Raw genomic sequence first — 20130 nt, forward strand, 5'->3', positions numbered from 1 at the left:
TTTTATGGCTCTTCAGACTTGCAGCATCCTTTTCCCATTTTGTTTAATAACTTGTAGCCACCAGACACCTAAAAGCCATCCACATTCCTTGAGCAAGCAAAGATCTAAGTGAAGAGTAAGCCCTCTGTAAATTTACACGGTCATGGCAGTTGGATAAATGAAAGAAGCTGCTGGTAATTTGTACAACCAAGCCACTGTTTTTCTGTGTCCCACAGGTGATCTCTGGTGCTTGCTCAGTGTGTGTGTGTGTGTGTTGCTTTCTGTCCTGCTTCTCCTCTCCCACTTCAGGCTTCATTCAAGCACCATTCTGACTTCAAGAGCCACTCCCTTGTGCACACAGAAGAGGGGCCTCACCACTGTGAGCTTTGTGGAAAGCGTTTCAAATAAGTGTCCGATGTAGTTGAACATTGCCGCATCCACTTGGAGCAGCGGCCACATTGTTGATCAGCCTGCCCCAAGGGCTTCAGGACCCCTTATGAGCTTCAGAGACCTACCCTGACACACTGCTCCAAATGGCCCTTTGCTTGTGTGGCCTGTGGGAAGAGTTTTGCAGTGGCAGGAACCAGGCCCACAACTAGGGTCTGTGTCACCCAGGGCAAACATGGATTCTGTGCCCCTCCATGGGTTCATGAGGGAGGTGTTAGCAAGTTTTATTATTCTATTATACGTTAAATTAATAGAACATTAAGTATACAAATACTATTTTGTCATTTTGGTGCCCTCCAGCGCAGTGCCTGGGGCACATGACCCGCTTGCCCTCCCCAGTTGTGGCCCTGGCAGGAACCCCCCTCCTGCAACAGAGGCAGCGTTGTGATAAGTCCTATGTTGGTGGCATTTGCTGCAAGTGCTTTGCCTACAGACATGGCCGTTGTGTCTGTGAGCAGGTGCACACTGATGACCGGCCATTCTCCTGTGCCTTTTGTGGCAAGGCTTTCAAGCAGTCCAGTGCCCTGGCCTCTCACAAGCACATCCACATAAGAGAATGGCCCTTTGCCTGTTCAACGTGTGGCAAAGCTTTTAAGCAATCATCCTATTTGGCTATCGCTTGCTTGCTTGCTTGCTTGCTTGCTTGCTTATTTATTTATTTATTTATTAATTATATATATGGCTGCCCAGCGTACAAACAGCCATAAAAATATTTTGAAAACATTCAAAAAGTACAAAAACTAGTATTATAATGAAAAGTCTAAGAGAGCGCATCAGATTATGAATAATGGAGCCACCTCATCATTCCCATACTGGCAAGTAGCTCTATGTCTGTGGGGCCTGCCTTTACCTGACCCTCCCTCCTGTTGCAGCACCAGCATGTCCACAGCACTGCACAATCCCACCAGTGCCAACACCGTGGTAAGTGGTTCAAAGACTTGGCCTCCCTGGCAGTGCATGAGAAACTGCATACAGGGGAAACCCCTTACTAATGCCCTGCCTGTCAGAAGGGCTTTACGCACCCATCCAACCTGCTGCAACACCAGTGAATCCACCAGGAGGCATAGGAAAAGTGGTTTGTCATCTGATCTGGATTAAGGTGATCTTGATTAAAGGACATCTGATAGTGCTACTCTAACCCCTATATGCACTGTGCTGGACTGAGAGTTTCATTTGCACATCTGTTGGCACAGTCTGCAGATGATGTTCCAGCTTTGCTCTTTGATTACACAGATACATTATTCATTCAATGTTTCTCCTGCACTAGTCTGGGTCCTTAAGAAACAATTGTTGAAAATTAAGTTATGTGAACAGCAAGTATATTCAGAACTGACTGCCCTGAGAACTCTTGCTGGATTTGTTTTTGTTCTTGCGGCTAAGTTGCTAGCATAAAGATAAGATTGCTATTCCTGTGTAGTCAAAATATGGACATCTGAGCATGCAGTCGATCAAGGATTTTGTTAATTATAATGCAAGAGCTTCAGTATTCTGTATAATCCTGGCCTGCTGAAAACAATGTTCTAAGTGCAATGTATACATTGGCTTAATTAATTAAATGTGTCTATTAAATTTTTTAAAAGCAATTTATTTGCAGGGTCAGCTCAAATTCCACTGTGAATTGATTGTCCACTCAAATAACTTTGGGAAAAATGCATTTCAGGTTTTATAGGAAAGTATGAATAAATAACATTGCTGACAAGGTAATATAAATGTGTGTACAAACATTGTAAGAATGCTGATTTTTCCTTGCTGCCATTGAATAAGGAAGGGCGTTTGTAGTATTAAAGCAAGAAGCTTAGCAAAATGCCATGAGCATCTCTTGTAGTTCAAGAAGCTCAATTGAAAAGATGTCCTCTAATTGTAAGAAAGTGTTTTATGGTATAAACGTATTTCATTATTTCTAGAATGCAATCATTTCTGCATTCTACCCATATTATAAGGAGTAGCCATATTGCGAAGAAGATCAGAGGCTTCAAGTCCTATGGCCGTCAGGTGGAGCCAGTCTAGCCATTACATCCACCCAAATAAGCTTCCAATTATGTTAATTATATATAGTGGAACTACATACTTAAATTGAAATAAGCACCTTTCAGGAGCTCAATACATTAGCTTGGTTTTTGATGTAATGGTTGGTTAGGAGAATGTGCAACGTTTTTGAACTCTTGCATCCCTGTTCTTCTGTATGCAAGAAAAAAGCATACAGCAGGGTCCACTTTCAGCTTCAAGCCAATTATAATTCAGGACCTCAAATACGGAACTGGGGTAGGCCAATGAAAAGACATCTCATATGGCATTTATCAATCCCTCTGCCCCGCCTAACTTGGACAGTAGATCCTCTTGATATCCTGTATGCTGCAAAGGGGAAGTGATGGACAGTTGCAGTCAGTGTTTCATTCAGAATGGTGCTTTCTTGTCTACCCCTCCGGGACCAAGGTAATAAAGGGTCTCTTGTGGGAGGGAGGTTAAAAAGGTGGCAAGTAGCATTCTGGTCAGAGTGTTGTATTAAAGAAGTATTTTTCAAATTTGGCAACTTTAAGATGCATGGACCAACTCCCAGAATTCCCCAGCCAGCATGCATGAATGCTGACTAGGGAATAAGTTGAAGTCCACCTATCTTAAAGTTGCCAAATTTGAAAAACACTGTATTAAAATAATGCAGAGCTTTAAAGAATACACATAACTCCTGTTGACAACTCATAAAACCACTCTCTTTGGCTCCTGCAAGTGCTGGAGAAGACAGCTACCCAATCCTGGGAATAGCTTGGCAGCTGCTAACAGGTAGCTACATGCGCGCCACTATGTGCACTAAAGCACCTTTTTCATTTTGAATCTGAAACACTGCACAGCTTCTAGTCTTAATGGCAGCTATTTTGTGAAGGAACAGTTCCCCTCAGCAGCCATTTTATGACAGTGCCTGTAACCCACTCATAAATTGTAAGTAAGTCCACCATATTTGGTTGACAAACCTGGGTTATGATCCTACTTTGAAGACAGTCTATGGTAGCCTTCTTCTATCTCATGCTTCCAATATATTTGATTTCAACTTCCATAATTCCCAATCACTGTGACCAAAGTCTCACAGAAGCTGAAACCCCACACCTCTGGAAGGCATCATCTTGGGGTAGGCCAATGTATTTATTGGGCACAGATAATAGTTTATTGTAACTAGAAAATACAGACTAATTGGAAGCTAATCTCTGGCACAGAAGGGAAGAGGAGGAGAGAGAGTTTAAGTCTAAAGCTCACCTCTTTGTGTGTTTTGTATGTGTGCAGATTATAACAACAAACCATCAAGCCATTGAGTAGGTCACGCATTGCTCTAGGCCCTTCCTTGGTAGGATAAGCCACAATGGCCTGCTTTACATATTATACTAAGCCAGAGAAAGATTATGATAAGTGCAACTTTTGAACATAGACTTAGCTATTGTTACAAAAACCAGGTGAGATATGCCAAAACAAGATTCACATGGAACAGTCACTATTGTGGAGCCAAATTCCTTTCATGCCTTTAGGTTGCATGGCTGGGGGTTAGTTTCTGTGTTCCATTCACAGATGAGACACATGCAGGGTTTTTCCTCTAGAGGGCGTAGAGAGTAAGCCACTAAACATGAGATTTCTCTTTATGGCCTTCTGCAGAGCATTGTCTGACAATAATCATTATTTGATCATTGGAGAGTTGGGGAGGAACAGGCAGTTAAAATGAGTGGGAGTAGGGGATGGATAGAGCAGTATCCCATCCTAACATGGTGGAAATTAACCTCAGATGGTTACAGTTCAAAAAGTTTTCTATCCCACTCCAGCTAAGAAAGTTCCAGGACAGCTTACAAAAACCAAAAATAAAACAGCCCTTCCCAGTGTACACCATAAAATAGTGTTTCTCAACCATAGCAACTTTTAAGACATGTAAATTTCAACTCTGAGAATTCCTCAGCCAGCATGCTGGCTGGGGAATTCTGCGTGTTGAAGTCCACACATCTTAAAGTTGCCATGGTTGAGAAACACTGGCCTAAAAGACACATCAGTGTTCATGCAATACATTAAAGAAGTAATTTAAAGATTCATCCTTAAATCATGCTAAATTTGGTGGGTGTTAACCTGAGTTAGACTGTCTTTCCCCACCTGCACCTAATCACAGCAAATGTACCTCAGCAGCATCTTTTTCTATTATGTCCCTGCAATCTTGTTTCTAGTCCATGAGTGAAACAACTTTGGCTGTACCAATTTAAAGTTGAATTTTCTCCTCATTCCAACCACTGCCTCAAGGTTTATAAAATCTGTTCAGTTTTATCCCCAATTATCTTGAAGGGAAGCCAGGAGACTGGTACTGGCTTGAAACAGAAGCAATAGAGGCAGAATAAGGATTGGCAGTGGGTATAGAAAATTTCATGCCAGTATAATTTTCTGTCAACTGAAGGATGGGTGGAGAATGTTTCCACTCAGCTATGGGAAAGGCCTTTACTGTGTTGAATGAGCCCATTGGAATGCATTCTAATGAAAACCCGAGACATGTATTATGTTTAGTACATCATGATATTAGGAGCATGTGAGGAAGTAACATTGAAACAAATGCTTGTGAAAACAGAAAAATGACAGGCCATTCAAAATAACATTTTCCAACAAAGCAGCAGCCATCAAGGATTTTAACTGTATAATGAAGCAGTCTAATTTTATAACACTACAAATATTTCTAAGGGAAATTGGATTGTTGATATTTCAAGGCAAGCTCTTCTAGACAGTGATCCTCCTTTCATACACAAAACACAAATATGTCCTACTTTCCAAGAGTTGTGAGGAAGTCTTTATACCCTCAAGGGAAAATTCTTCATCACAAGAAGCTTTTATTATTATTATTATTATTATTATTATTATTATTATTATTATTGGTTTCCTTTATGTATGTGGGTGTAAAGTCCCAAAACCAAAAGCTTCTTGGTTAAGTGGGAAATACTTTCTTAAAACTTACTCATAGGAGGACAACCACAAAGCTGTTCCTTGCAAACTGACATTCACAGTGCCATTTGGAAATTCCTCCCTCCTGATTGGAAGAAGGATAGGTCTGATACGTGATATGCACAATGAGAAGATAAATTACGTGCCTCCAATATTTATGGGTTTTTTATCCATTCAATTGTGTCCAGTTCTTGGAGACTGCCTGGAGAAGTCCCTGCAGTTTTCTTGGCAAAGTTTTTCTGAAGTGGTTTGCCATTATCTCCTTCCTAGGGCTAAGAGAGAATGACCGGCCCAAGGTCACCCAGCTGTCTTTGTGCCTAAGGTGGGACTAGAACTCATGGTCTTCCACTTTCTAGCCCGGTGCCTTAACCACTACGCCAAACTGGCTCCAATATTTATGGTACATTGTTAACAATTGCACATTTCTTTAAATGGTACTAGAAGTTCCTAAGATGCTGCTTCTACTAGTTTTGGGGTCTTTTGGATGAGACTGCTTTATCTGTTTTTGATTTACGAAGCCTATTAATTGTGGTTTGTAAAGCATAGTTTATGGATCAGCAGCTTGTGTAACCTAACAAATCTATGTTTTTAAGAAATCATTACTGAACAAAATAGCTTAGCAGGATGTGTGAAACAAATTTGAGGCTACAACTGTATCTCGTCTCCACTTCTTTTGACCAAAGAGTACATTTTATTAAATTCAGTAGGACCTCTGGGAAAACATCCATAAGATGTCCTTGAAGCCCTTGAGTTATTGGCTGTATTTACAAAAATGCAAACATAAGTAGACGCCAACAAGTGTCATATCAGTGGCAGACAATTCCCTACTGAGCAATGTCTGGATCTAGCTAAAAACAGTCAGCTCTCCTGATCTCTCTGATTTTGTGTCAGGTACCTGTTTTTTTAGGAAATTGGAAAACTGTACACTGTTGAGGGGGAAATTGGAAAACTGTACACTGTTGAGTAGAGGGGGAATTAAATAGGTGGATAAGGTAGGATTGCGGCAGGAAGGTCAGGCGATGGCGTTAACAATAACACAAGTTCTAGCTATAGAGGGGGGAACAAAACAACACTTTCAACAAGCCATGCCTACAGATGGGATTCAAAACATCTGATGCATGCTTTTCCCACCCACACATTTTCTTTACTTTGGGTTGTTTTATTTTTGTTCATATCAGGCCAGCTCAGCTGAATGGACTCTGAGCAAAGTATTTAGTTAATCATTAGCCTTTGAAGCTGCTTCCCTTGATAAGTCCCTTCGTAAGGCAGTTTCTCCCTCCATGTCCCAGGAAGAGACATTTTATACCCGTGAGTGTATGAACACATATATATTCTTGTCTGATGTATGTATGTGCAACATCAGTTTAGTTTACTCCTTATTTTCTTTAATTTCTGCCTTTTTGTGGGCATGGGCTGGTCCACAATCCATTATATTTCCTCTTCCTTCTGTAATGGCAGGCCAAAGAGATAGCTTTGGTCTTCTATATTTTTCATGCATAGTATAAAGCCGGCTGGGGAATTCTGGGAGTTGAAGGCCACACATCTTAAAGTTGCCAAGTTTGAAAAAACTAAAGCATGAATACAACCCATGATTAAGGCCCATTCACAGTCTGTTCATATTCCATGATTCTGCATGCCTGTGACATACAACATGCAAGATAAAGAGTCATAGCTCTAAGGCAAAAGCAGTTTACCTGTGATTCACAGGCTGCATGCAACTTCCGACTAATTTTTGAGCCCCCGGAGTTCCCAGAACCAAGCCACCAAAATCCACCATCAATATGACAATTTTCCACAGCACAAATTGAATACTGTGTCATTTTAGCTCTGCCCTTCTGGTGATACCAGGCACACTGAAGCCTTTGGAATCAGAAAACAGTAAGGAAAATGTGTGGCCCGGGCTGAAAACAAAGCTGTCCACCGCTGCCGTAAGAGCCATCTGCCTCAACTGGATATTCTAAATCCTGCCCTTGACTTTCATTTTTTACTTTAAAAAGGTAAGTTCTCCCTTCTACCAGCTAGAAAGATAAGGAAAAATAAGGAACAGTGGTAATGTTATTCCATATAATAAAGGTGGGATAAAATAAAATAAAATAAAACAAATAATTTTGCTTGATTTTTGTGCTGCTGCTTGCTTTACAAAGTACACATGTTTCTGGTGGATGCACCACTTGTTTTAAAAATACTGTAAAATGTTTTGTAGGCAATAGTATTTACTATTGAGAATACAGACCATTTTGCCACATGCGTAGACTCAGGATAAAGTACATATCTTGGCAGAGGCAAACTATAAAGCAAGAGTTCAGGGGAAAATAATAATACAATCACCGACATGAGTATGTTCTGACTCCTGTGCAGATGAAGCAGAAGTGGACTGAGACAACAGCTGCAGACACTTGGCAGCTTAGCTTAACAACAACTGTTTTACTTTTTGCACAGACCCTTGTGGAAGCATGATTCCAAAGCTTTTGTGACTTGTCCCATCTTTTTGGTGGAAAGAGACTTGCAGTTCTTGTCTTGGGCAAGAGTCCCCCAGGGGCACATATCTCATCACTCACCCCAAACCGCTATGGTTTTAGGCACTCTGGCATTTTCACATAACATGCTAATACTTAATTATTTTGGGTTAGTGTGTTGGGCTTTGCCTATTCATTACAGTTAGTAAACCATAGCTTATGAATTAGCTTATTGTGTGAACCCAACCAAATAAAATTGGTTTGATAACTTGTGGTTGAACAAGATATGATTTTGTGTGATGTGTGAACCCAGCAACTCAGTTCCCTAAATTTGACCCCCTGTATATGATTTCAAATATGATGACAATTGCAGTGGTGGTTCTTATGAGTTCTTTTTTCATTTCACAGGAGATGGCTTCCCGATACATTGAATATAAGGGGATAACATTTTCCCCTGGATATAATTCTGTGGACAGCCTTTGCTTTGCTGAGGAGAAGTTTTAAGTGCGAGATGATGATATCTTCAACGTCACATACCCAACGTCTGGTAGGAGAAGGAACTGGTTAAGGGGCTGGATTAGGGCTGGAAAGCAAAGGGCACATCCTGCACAACTGGTCATCTGCCGGGGGACACACGAGGGGCAGGTAAAGTCCCATGCATTGTGACATCATCACACAAATGACATGAATGAAGTATACTAACTTATGCATATCATGACATCATAACACAACTGATGCAAGTTGCGTTATTCAAGACATTTGATGCTGATGTCATAATGCATGTGCCATCATTTTGGCTTCTACCAGATGCCTACACCTGCATTTCTTTGGAATGATACAGTGCATAGCCTTGATTTGGATCTGTTCCTAAGGTTGCACATTTTTTTTCTGACCTGAGGGCCACATGTGATCTTGGAGCGGGTGTGCCCAAAACTGTATTTCAAAAAAGAGGTGGGGCCAGGACAAAAATTAAATTTGACTTCAAGTCATTTAAATTTAGATTAACTTTAATTTAACTGAAATTAATATGATTACTTCTTGTGCATTTAGTAATTTTCCCTTCCCATCTTATTACAAACTACAAATTTGTGTGGCAGTCACTGGGAGGGCTTTATAAACTAGTCTAAGTTTTTAGAAACTGCATATGGTGCACAAGCTTAAGGCTATGCCTCTTTAATTTAAAACATTGGTACATAGCCAAGTCAGACACATTCTAGATAAAACCCTGGTATTTTTCTCAATATATGAGGATGAGGACCATAATGCAGCTCATTGCTGGATTGCCCCACATTCCAAAGTCCTGGGAGCTAGATGATATAGAGGGGGAATTTAGAAGAGGCAACTCATTCTCTATCTACCAATCTACATGATGACAGAACTGGCATTGTGAGTGCTCTAACTGGATGGCCTACAAGTACAGATGTTGTGTTGACTTCACACGTTAGCCCAGAAGAGAAGCCAGCAAGATGCTATCATGAGAGAGGAGATTTGCTTAAGGCACTGCTGATCAAATAGGGTGGCCAGGTCGTTTGGCTTGGGCCCATGGGCTGGAGGTATCCGCTCCTTGCAATAGACTAGAGATGTGCTTTCATACTGTTTTCTTATGTTGATGTTGGTGTCATTTAAATAGATGTTATACAACTGAAGTACACTTAAGGGGAAATTTTCAAACAAGTTTTCCAAATTTAAACTTGCATGCAAAAAATATAGCCTGGATTCTCACAGCACACTTAATCAGATCAAAGGTGGATTTCTATAAACACTATAACCCAATCAATAGTGGGGCAGAAGAGAGTTAGTTTTTATACAGAACTGGCCTAGATTTGCTTTGGGTTATGCTCTCCTCATCTGGTGAGCCATAATGGGCAAATACCAGAATCCAGTCAAATGCAGGGCAGTTCTAAAGCCCTAATTAATTTGACATCCACAAAAAACTGTGGCAGATGGAGTGAGACTGAACGCTAGAGTCCTACCAACCAGAGAATATATTTCCCTAGCACTGTGGCACCCAAGCCAAGCACACTGGCCAATGGGGAAAGGATGAGTGATATTCCCTGCCAATATTGTCCTGGTGGAAGAGCTCATGGGATATCAGCAAAGGCATCTCCAAGAGGGCAGGGGAGACAAACGATATGTGCGTCATGAAGTCCTAACTACTGTATATGCCATAGCTTATATATTTGTGTCTGATGTGAAGCAGAATAATGGAAGTTGTGTGATGATATCATGACACACATGTAGCTCTAATAATGTCATTGAGGCTTGTAATGGATGCTACTGGATACCAGTCAGTTTTTGGAGGTATGGATATTGCATATGCATTTCCTAAAATGGCAGCTTGACCCCATTAGACTACATTCTGCCAAAGCATTGTTAGGTAGCTACAGGTGGGTTAGTGGCTGACTGGGTTCAATATAGCATACAGATATGGTCATTGATTATTTTGATTATTTTATATGGCTCTAATTTGATCCTTCGCCAACCTAGCATTCCCTAATTGCAAGCTTTCAGGAGGGAGAAGGAATAAATATAACTGAATTCAGGTATGGATATTTAATCACTTAACACTAAGGAGAAAGACTTAAGATTATAAATTTTGTTCAAATTGAAATGTTAAAACATGTTCAGAAATGAGACTTAAGAAAGTCAAATTTTTAAAAGGGTCTGGAATATTGCTTGATTTTGAATTTTGGAGTTGTTTAGACTGCAGTCCAAAATCCATATGTTTGAGAATAAGTTCCACGTATGCTAGAGAAGAACATTTATAGGACTGTGCCATCAGTCTCTTACCTGCAGATTTCTTCCTTCCTCCCCTTCCATCAAAGAACAGTGTGGATGACTGAGATTCTAAGCTTGATTCTCAATGGAGGTAACCCAACCTGGAATCAAAATGTCCTCAATTCCCTTCGAGCTCCCTGGTTCACCACCTGCCTTGGCCTGGAGACAGCACAAAACCTGCCATCTCCTCGTCTGCTCACCTGCCATCTCCCCATCCAGATGTTCCCCAAAGCTTTCTTCAGCTCCAAAGCCAAGGTGGGGAATGAGACATTAAGTGTGGGTGCTTAATGCTAATTTGTGAAGGAAAGGGCCTCTAATATGTGTATCGGAGGACAGCTCATATTTTCTTGGTGCTGTTTGTCTTGGTGGCTCAACTTTTTCCCTCTCACTAGCTAGCTTACAACTTTTGGCCATGCCCCTTTTTACAGTAACACATAATAATCACTCAGTCACATTACATAATTATAGTGATGGTTATAAAGCAGGTTTGGGCATTCAGTGTGATTAAAATTAGACTCAGTTTTAGTCACACTAAATTTCAAACCTATCTGAATTGCAAGGACACATCCTGTGGATGTACCAAGACTAAATTACATGAGCATGAATTACAAAAGTTGTTTTAATTAGATATGTTGTTGAGTTTTATGGTTTATTGTCGGACTATATGTAAACAGCCATGAGCCTATATGGAATCGGTGGTATGTATAAACATTGACAACTCAAGGATAGGTAACTATGTCTACCTCAAGGCTATCTTGGTTTCTGACAGAATGGAGACAGAAATGTAAGCATGTACAGTATATGTGCTTTATATACATACAATATGTGCATACACATGTGTATTCATGCAGATAAACAAAAATACACATACACACAAAACACAAACACAACTGCTCCCCATTCATTCCCCTCTGCCATATGCAGTAGCTTTGCCAGTCATCCATCAATCTTCTGTGTTTGGTTAAGCATAGGCAAAATATAACATTGTCATATTTCTCTTGGACTGTATAACCAATTTTATTTCTTCATTCCTGGATTATTATTAGTGCCCCCAGACTACTTTCACTGAAGAGATTTTAGGACTAAAACTTGCAAAGTTTCCAATTTCATTTTATGACTTATAGGTTGTTCCTTAGGTAGGACAAGGAAATCTGTGACCCTCCAAATATTGTTGGGCACCAGCTCCCATTACTGGCCACGCTGGCTAGAGATTTGGGAAACTGGAGTTCCACAGCATCTCATGTTGCCCATTCCTCTATCTGACTCTTTAAGGCAGTGTTTCTCAACCTCAGCAACTTTAAGATGTGTGGACTTCAACTCCCAGAATTCTCCAGCCAGCACATTGGCTGGGGAATTCTGGGAGTTGAAGTCCACACATCTTAAAGTTGCTGAGGTTGAGAAACACTGCTTTAAGGTAATCATTTTATTAATTGTTTGCGGTCTTGAGTATTTAATACAAACAGAAAAAGCGGGGTACAAGCTGAATAATAAAAAACTAAATATCTACATAGCCAAGTCTCTGAGAATATCTTCCATTATTTTAACAAGTTTTTTTCTTCCTCCAGGTGATATACACATTGCGAGACCCCCAAGATGTGCTTGTTTCCTACTATCATTTCTCCAAGATGTGTGTCCCTTTTGGGGATCCTATATCCTTTGACCACTTCTTTGTGAATTTCTTGAATGGAAATGGTGAGTTGGAAAAACAGAATGAATGGAGAAGAAGATGGAACATGTAGTAGACCTCAATAGAGATCAAATTACAGAAAATACCACAAGACACAATGATAGTTCCCTATGTCTGGGGGCTTTTGAATAAAGCTTTCTGAGACAAAGAAAGATTGATTGTGTGGTTTTAAGCTACAGGAGCTTAAATGGAATTCCTCTGGAAATGGATTACTTTGTTTACTTGTAAATTTTTTTCAGAGGCATCTGCCTGGAAAAACTTGGAGTCAGAGCATTAAACTAAATGAGCTTTACAGCTGATTCCATTAAGATATTTCTTAGGTTCCTGGTTGTTCTAACCAAGTCCAGGTTCTTTTCCATACAGGCCAAAGAGAGGCCTGGTCACAGCTCTAGTTTTGCTTGGATGTAGTAGTTCTGAAACTGGAAGAGAGAAAAAGCGAATAATCAGCACCCAGGACAAATGTCTCCTTTATCCAAGTGTAGACTTAAGAAGAGACATAACTTCCAACTTCCCCAAGAGCATGGTTGGCTTAAATTCCTGAAGTGAGCCTTCCCCAGCCAGGGTCCCTCAAATGTGATGGGATTGCAAATCCAAGAGTTCCCAGCCAATATGGTCAAGGAAGGCCATTTTAGCCTAGGTCTCCACTTGTGCTTAACCATGGTGCAAACATGTCTTGGCAACTTCTTTTTTTCTGGAGTGTTCCCTTGACATTGTCTTCATGTTGTCCTCAGTGTATGAATGAGATAGGCTTAAATCAACCTTAGCCGTACAGACGTTAAAGCAGTATTTTCCCCTTTATCTCACCATATCCAAGGGCAGCCTAAGGACAACGAAGCGATTGCCTTGAGTTACAACCAAGGAAATAGAGGTGGGGAAGAATCGGTAATAAGGCGAGAGAATTTCATGGTGATCCAGTTTTCTGTCAACTCAAGGAGGAGTGGATACCTTAACTCGGAAGTGAGGAAATGTCCTTAGAGGCCTCCTGTATCTTAAATATTTTTTTCCAAAAAATTTTTTGTCAGATCAACTTTTCCTATCATATTACTGCAGATATAAGAGAAAGGTAATTATGACTGGGGAAGGCAATGGCAAACCACCCTGCTCTATAGTCTGCCAAGAAAATGTCGTGAAAGCTGCGTCCCCCAAAAAGTCAGAAAATGACTTGGGAACCTTTCTTCATTCATAAGAGAAAGTAGACCTGTTAAATTTCTCATGTATATGCTTCTATTGAATCAGTCCCTTTAAAAACTGACCCTGGTAGTGCAGTAGCATCTTTCATGCCTTCTTTCCATCCGTAGAGTAAGAACAGGTTTCCATCCTGCAGTGCACTTACTTGTGTACAACTGCAGGCATATAAAAATAATAGGATGTATAGCATAGGATTTTGTGGTGGTCTCCCATCCGAGTACCATCAAGTCTGACTCTTCTCTGAGATCAGCCAAGCTTTGCTAGGTGCTGCCACCTGCTGTGACACATGAGCATAGGACTCATATTTCAGTCTTTTAGCTCTGTGCATGAAGGTCAGTGATGCTACTGTACTGGGAGGAAGGTTGGCAAGCAGAATCTTAATCTACACATTTTCCTACTCTTGCAACTTGTGAAAAGGAAGCTAGGAGCAAAGCCATTCTGTAGGTCCTACCTTGTGACAGTGTCTTCCTCTCTGCAGTACTGTTTGGATTCTGGTTTGATCACATTACAGGCTGGATGGAGCAGAAAGGAAAACTCAGTATCTTCTTCATTGGCTATGAAGAAATGAAGCAGGTGATTGTATGGGGCAATTCCCTTTTTTTGGTGGTTTAAAGAAGGAGCAAGCAGCGTATTTAAGGCAAGGGTAATACTTTGAATACCAGACTGGGAGCCCTACTCCAAAAAAATAGAAGGGTGAAGGCACAAAAGTGGATAGTGCATTTAATATTTAATGTACTTGTAAATGTAATTTTAAAGTGATTAATAACTATAGCTTTACATTTAGCAGTTTTCATAATTTCTCCTATCTAATTAATAGTTGTAATGAAATATTTAGGGCCACAATCAAGGTTTTTTGGTGGAAAAGGGTAAACATAAGGCTCTGAGCTTCACGTTCTGATCTCCTGATCTGAAGTTATCTCTCCAATGGAAATGATGAAGAAGGGTACTATATACAGACATATTTAATTGGTTCATTAACTGACACAACCGGATATATTTTATCAAAATGAGAAACAGAATTCTAAAATGTTTTCCTAGAGAGGAGAGATTTCAGTATTTAAACAGGAAAACATAGAAGTTGCCTTAGACCAAGATGGGCCATTGATCTAATAGGTCAGCATTAATCTTCCAGGCCCTTACATTCAGGATAAGTAAATCTGTGTACTTTTACATCCATACAGTGCATATGTTAATACTGAGTGCAAACTTCATCATCCAGTAAATACCAAGTTTCATTAAAAAAAATCAAATTTCTAGACTTGAGACTTCCAAGAATGTCAGCCATTTTTTCTGCTGTCTAGTTTTCTTTCCTGTCTTGCTTCCTCTCAGGATCTACGTGGCAGTGTGGAACACCTTTGCCGTTTCCTGGGGAAGGACCTGGATAAGGCAGCTGTCACCTCAGTGATGGAAAATGCCTCATTTGAAGCCATGAGGAGGAACAACATGTGCAATTCAACAATGCTCCCTAAGGAGTTTATGGACCAAGAGAAGGGGATCTTCCTCAGGAGGGGTGAGAAAAGGCTATAGAAGTTGTGTTCTTGTGGGTTCTGTGTAACTTGAAGAACTGGAGAAGGAACATGAACAGAAGCATGCCAAGCTAGTAACCAACAATTGTGCATATTATCCTGCAGTTACCAGTGCCAAGCTAGTAACCAACAATTGTGCGTATTATCCTGCAGTTACCAGTGCCAAGCCACAGTGCCAACAGAGGCAGAGCTGTAATGTAGTGTAACAATTAAGCAGCAAAATATTCAGGATATTTGGGGGTGGGGTAGGGTATGGCAGTGAGTTGCATGTACGCTGTGTATGAATATTTGGAGTAGATAGCCTGGCACCTTTCAGTCAAACTAAGTAAAGGAGGCCAGATTGGTTGATGTAACTGCAACCGTCAAGGACTAGATGGGGAAGAGTACTGTAGTATTTGCTGCAAATATACAGGATAAGCGATAAGAAGGCAGAAAAAGACAAAACAAGCCAATTCAGCAGTTTCAGATTTTGGCTGGTTGGGCACTGTATAATGCTAAACAAGGTGGCCAAGTAAAATCTCTGACTCCCTAGCTCTATAAAAGTAACAGACAGGCTCATGTTCCCCCCTCCTGTTTTGACTTCTGACCTCCCACCTTTGAACTGCTCTATTTCCCCTTAATTTGAAGCATCCTAAAGAATTTCATTGGCATCCTCCAAGTTTCATTTTGCACAATATATTTTATTTGTTTGAAGGAAAGCTGGCAGGGAAGTGCTTTATTCTGATCTAGGAAGCTCAGCTTTTAGATCAGGTTTAGGCTATGTTTACATAGCATACTAATCCAGGGTTAACTGAACCATGGTTAAGGGAATTAACTCATTGCCTAGGTTCCCTTAATACACTGAACCATAAATTAACTCTACAGATTGGATTTGAACAGCATACTAAGCCACAAACTAACCAACCACATTTTAGCCTTGCATGTGGTGCAAACCAAGCTTTAGTATACAACTTATCTCTGGAGATGCTTATGAAGATGTCTTATAGGTTAGACTGGGAAGTCAACAAAACATCTCACAAGAAGGCAGGGAAACTGTTTTGTTCTGTTACATTGTGTTGCCAAGGAGACTACATGGGCATCTCCATATAGCCATCACAAGTGTAACTCAACGTGAAGGACCTTTATGAAGAACTTCAGGTTTCTGTGGACCAAGAACATTTTCATTTAGTTCCACTGTATGTGTGTGTAAGTGTGTGGTCTTCAATCTTATTTTCCAGGTATTTGTGGAGACTGGAAGTCTCACTTTACCATGGCACAGTCTGAATTCTTTGACAAGGTTTACCAGGAAAGGATGCAGGGTCTAAGTTAGAGTGGGAAGGAACTCTGGAAGAAGCCTTAATTCCTGAATTTAAACATGCTGGAGCTTACCACTTACTATGACAAGATGTTTTCTCTAATCCTGATGGCTTGTTGCTGCTGTAGTGACTCAGAAGAGTATGGAAAAGCAGTCTAAATATGCTCAGAGGAACAGGTAGTTCAGAGAACTGAATGTGAAGGACACAAGGGTGCCCATGACACATCTGTGTGAAGGCATTTACCACAGCAACTTTGCTGGGGCTAAACAGGGTGTAGCCCAGCCAGTACCAAGATTTCCAACTTGTAGGCTGCCGTGGATTCCACTGCAAGGAAAAAAATTGGATCTATTTTTTTCCCTTTCTAAACAAATGTTATTAAAGCAAGCAGTGAATAGCAAGTGGGAATATGAATACAGCAAACATCCGAAGTGCAGAGTAAGCAACATTAACTCATCCCCTTGGAGGGGAAGGCAAGCAAAAGAAAAACCACCACCACCACAAATTTAGTGTACATTATATTGCTATAACCCATTGTGACAGTAATCATATTTAGGTCATATTTAGGTCCTGGCAATGTGTTTTTCATATACCCTGTTATTCATACTGTTTGCAGAAACGGCTTCTTCCATATTCCTTGAGATTAAGTTAAAGGAAGAATGGATGTCAGCGGCATGTCTCTAGGGATGGAGGTGATGGGGAGCTGAGCAGCAGGGAACCAATGTTTAAAGGGGAACCAGGGCAAAAACCTCTATGCAGAGCCTATGTACAGAGGGGGCTTCACGTCACTGGCAGGAAATGAGTGGACAGGCAAGGGAGGCTGTAGGAGGGGAGAAGGGGGGGCTGGGAGGCCCAACTGAGTTGGCAGAAAGCTGACTTTATCTCCTTGTCTGCCTTTCCTGGCTATAAGATTTTAATGAAAAAAAAATAGTCCTTAAACTTATTTGTTCTTCTGGCTGAAAGTCTGGAAGCTGATGAAAGCAAAGTCATTTGACTTTCTCTGCAATTGCCAGCTTCTCGAGTATAAAAATCCTTATTCCACCCTATCCTTCTTTCATTTAGGGCTTAGCCCAGCTGGAACCAAGTAAGTTGGAAAGTTTAGTTAGTTCACTTTTTAATTTTTTTTTTCCTGGAATCCAAACAGAGGCTAAAAGAAAAACCTTGAAGAAAGTAGCCCCTCCCTCCTATTGACATACGAAGTACTGCTGAAACAGTGTTGGTCTGTATAAATGTCTGTGTGTGGCCCAGCAGTTAATTTCTAGAAATTGGGGAACAAAACTAATTTAGAATTTATAATTTAGCATTCATCCCATAGCTACGTAGGTTGGTTGTGGTTCTGCACTGGCAAACTATTTTACTCACAGATTGGACAGTTTAAAAAGATTAAAAACTGCTGCAGAAGTTAATTCACTTTATTGGATAACAATCACTTAACAGAAACAGATCACCTAGAAGCATACTTTGGAATTTTCTCTCTCTCTCTCTGTATCAAATTCTTCAGCACTTGTTATACCTTTTTTAAACCAACTTGTTTGTTAGTATCTTATCTTGTTTTCCACTGTGCAAATGAGCTTCCATGTGCAGAGGAAGTATATATCTGCCAAATATTTAGGATAAACAAAAAGGAGATTTATAGGCATCGTGGAGAAAGGCAGTTGGCAACTGTTAAAACCAAAATGCCAGGTAACAAGAAACCCCCTGTCCTCATCCTTCAGGGCTGATGCTTTGGATGCCAACTAGCTATGAATAGTTGGCTTTCTGGTTTAAATAATATCAGATATGATTGTCCATTTGTAACTGTCCATCAAAGCCACTTAACTAGAGTGTGACATATCTCAAACATTCTAGAATCATGGACTAAATAAGCATTCAGAAAAGGCAGGTATCAGCCAATTAAACAAACACCTTCCCACACATTGTTTTGCCTTTAAGAACATAAGAATTTTTTCCACAAATAAGTCATGATTATGATTGCATTTGTGCGTTCTTTCCCATCCCCTCCATTTTTAAAGACCCTTCAAAATGAAATTTTGTAATAAACAATTCATTGAAAATTATTTATTTACTACTTGAATTGTTTTATGTTCTCCATGCCATAATAAACAAGAATTCTTAGTGCAGACTTGCTGGCCAACAAGGTTCTTCAGTGGAAATCTCTGAGCGCTAAAGGCCTTGGAGCAAGAGATCTCCATTCCTCATGAAATCCCATTTTTGGGTATTCATCACAGTATCCCCTATTGCACTTTTCTTTTGTTGTATGGGATTACACTTGGGACAACACATGTAGACTCACACTCAAGATCTGTTCAGTACTGTCAGTTCTCTGAGTGTTAGTAATGCCGCTACTTGCATTAACACTTTTCTGCTTCATGAACCACTTTTTAAGCCGTTGATCCATTTTCATAAACCAACTGAGTGCTGGGGCACAGGGGGAGGCAGGGACTGAGGGGGATCCATAGGGGCAGTCCAAAAGTCTACATACTGATTGCAACTGCACCACTGAATACTGTACACCTAAAAAGGAGACAGGACTTGTCTTGACTTTTTGATCCCAAGTCCCTTGTGAATGGGTCCTATCCAGCTGACTCTTGGCACGTGCAGGGAGGTAAGGCTTAAGCAGTGAGCAAGCTGACCATCTGGTGGACCTCCACGGACCGCTGGTTCCAGATAGCATTTTGGGAATCACAACTTGGGTAGTTTGTAGGTCATATCCTAAAGTGTACCAGGCAGGCTTAGTATTAGAGAAGGAGTGTAAAGCCTTTGGCTCCAGCACCATACAAGACCTGCCAAGCTGAAGATGTGACCTCCCGGAGTGCCTCCAAACATTATTGTCCAGTTCTAGTGTTGAAACTGATAAATGGGAGAGGTGATTAAGTGATCATGGGACTAGTCATATTATTGGTATTGCATTTCAAAAGCAGTCAAATTACATTTTTGTTTATGTGTATGGCCCTTAGCATGCCTCTCAGTGCTCAGAAGCAGACCCTGGCCTGCACACTCTGGCATCAACCTCATTTAGCATGCATGCTAAGGTGTTCCTGCTGAAATTGTTTTTTACACAACTATTAAAGGTGCAATAACCTGTCCTTTTTTTGCATGCTGCCCAGTCTTTTAACAACAGTAACCAAGGAGACAGCCACCTCTGCTATAATTCAAACGCTACCTAAAAACATTGCGAACTAGCAATTTCCAAAGTAGCTCCACTTAAGAATATTTTTATGATTACATTTATATTTCATCTTTGTTCTAAGAACTAAATAGAGTTCATGATTGCGCTTCCTGCTATATCCCAACAACTTTGCAAAATAGATTAGACTGAGAGATGCTAAACCATTGTTTGTTGATATTCACTGAAAAACTCTGTTCACACCACACACTGAACAGTGGTTTAGAAACCAGAATGACTGGGTTCACGCAACATGCTAAGCCACCAACAAGTGAATCACAGTTTGATCTAAGGGTTTTGTTCACACAGCATACTCAACCTGCTGAAATACAGGCCTGGCTGCTGCTTTAGAGGGGGTTGTGTATGTGTGTATTTCAGGTGTTTTAGTACCCAGGTTAGGTTTGGTTTGGTTAAGTTATGATTCATGCAGAAACCCACAAAATGGATTAAGTAACCAGGTTAAGCATGTTAACCAATAGCTGCAATAAAGTGGGGATTTGGTCTTCCCCTCCTAATTCAACATTCTAGCCACTGCACCACAGTGACTCTCCAAATATATGATTTACTTAAACCATTTTTTCTCTTTCTCTCAAAGAGAAAGTAAAGATAGTAAAGTTTTGGTTAAAAAAAAATTGGTAAGATTTAGTCGGCCTGGCGTGGT

General features: G+C 40.5%; 1 protein-coding gene across 1 annotated transcript; it reads left to right on the forward strand.

Moving 5' to 3' along the window:
• Positions 1 to 743: 743 nt before the first annotated feature.
• On the forward strand, positions 744 to 18360 carry SULT2A1 (sulfotransferase family 2A member 1). Its single transcript, XM_063302385.1, is given in 8 exon segments — positions 744 to 1003; positions 1299 to 1347; positions 8241 to 8395; positions 10658 to 10865; positions 12176 to 12302; positions 13964 to 14058; positions 14815 to 14995; positions 16229 to 18360. Coding segments are annotated over 8 exon segments (1167 nt in total). The 3' UTR covers positions 16321 to 18360.
• The last annotated feature ends 1770 nt before the right edge of the window (positions 18361 to 20130 follow it).

Source organism: Candoia aspera, chromosome 4 (assembly GCF_035149785.1).
Source record: "Candoia aspera isolate rCanAsp1 chromosome 4, rCanAsp1.hap2, whole genome shotgun sequence".
Lineage (NCBI taxonomy): Eukaryota > Metazoa > Chordata > Lepidosauria > Squamata > Boidae > Candoia > Candoia aspera.